Source organism: Lottia gigantea, assembly GCF_000327385.1.
Source record: "Lottia gigantea unplaced genomic scaffold LOTGIsca_2, whole genome shotgun sequence".
Lineage (NCBI taxonomy): Eukaryota > Metazoa > Mollusca > Gastropoda > Lottiidae > Lottia > Lottia gigantea.
In genome coordinates this window covers 1648314-1649627 of record NW_008708400.1, presented here as the reverse complement: position 1 = coordinate 1649627, position 1314 = coordinate 1648314, and the positions used below count along the sequence as shown (strand labels likewise).

Genomic DNA, 1314 nt, shown 5'->3' with positions numbered 1-1314 from the left:
ACTTGTGATTTTGTGGATTTATCGAGTTAAGTTGATGTAAACTGATGAATAGCCTATATTCCCTTATTGTCCAAGTTTCAGAATTAAAATTCCATGTTCATTCAAAGAGGTATAATTAGAATTAATAAGTATTAATTATTAAAAAAAATAGCAAATAAAAACCGTAAATGGTGTTTCAAAGTCATGTCTGAATAGTTTTTAGTTTGCTGATTGAAATAAAAGCTCAGAGCCAGTTTAACTGTTCCATATTCAGTTGAAATTCACATTTGCATTAGCTTTTTTTTTATAATTTCAGATGATGTCCCTTGTCAGTTTAACATGTGTTGGTTTGTCCATCCTACTGTCTGTTGTTTCTTCTCAAAGTAAGTACACAATTCAAATACTCGAACTCAGCATTTCTTTGTATCGATTATGGTTTTCCAGTTAACTCGTGGACAATCTCTTTTTTTCAATACAAATTAAAAGCTTTGACTGAAGTCAACTCATAATTTATCACAAAAGGGAAAGAAACAAGACAATATATATATCAAACAATGGAATGGATTCGGGACCGATCGTAAGCGTCCACTGTGGTGTTCAGTCCCGCCCTAGTGTGTGGTTAAATCGGCTTTTGATTTTAATTTAAGTGATGGTTCACTACCCTATGGATATGGGCAACTATGTTGATTACAGACAAGATTTAGCTGGCGACCTTCTAAAACACAGATATGAAATGGCTTCTAACTTGTACAGTGAAAATATCTACCCTGCTTCTTTAGGCATTCCTCATGCTGGTTTTGGAATTTCTCATGTTGGTAAGTGTTATGTTATTAAGAATGAAATTAGCGTTTTAAGTCCTTCTTTACTGCTGCTGAATGTGCTGTTCAAGACAAACTATTCTCAATTAAAGTTTTCATGTATGAGAGTCAACTGGTAAAGCTCGACGTCCAGTTACCCTACAATAATATCTACAGCCTTATCATAATGATATATCCCTTCACATCCTAGTGCTTACCCGGACACACTGTATTTTGTTTCTATCAACATGAGGTGTGTGCTGAGAACTAGGTTGGTTGACTATTAATAGATTCTATGTCTTTTTTCAGTTCGCGATCCACTCTTTGGAAGTCCCATTGTTAGAGATCCTTTGATGATGGGTGTTCCCCAGCAAACTGTATATGTACAGGCACCTGCTAATACTGTTGCTACCGGACAGCAAGTTGTTCAGCCAACAAGGAGAATTGTGCAACAAGTAAAAACTCAGCCTAAGGTAACTTGGATACAATTAGATCAGCAGATCCCACTAAATCCGATACTAACTCAAAGATATCTGCT

The 1314-nt window shown here is 35.6% G+C and overlaps 1 protein-coding gene across 1 annotated transcript in view; it reads left to right on the top strand.

Moving 5' to 3' along the window:
* Positions 1-293: 293 nt before the first annotated feature.
* The window catches only part of LOTGIDRAFT_228243 (hypothetical protein), a gene marked incomplete at both ends in the record, with an annotated part of 29584 nt that continues 28563 nt past the window's right edge, over positions 294-1314 (top strand). The window contains 3 exons of the mRNA XM_009053218.1: positions 294-362; positions 627-794; positions 1086-1249. Coding sequence (XP_009051466.1) covers positions 294-362; positions 627-794; positions 1086-1249 — 401 coding nt within the window. The remainder of the gene's footprint in view (positions 363-626; positions 795-1085; positions 1250-1314) is intronic.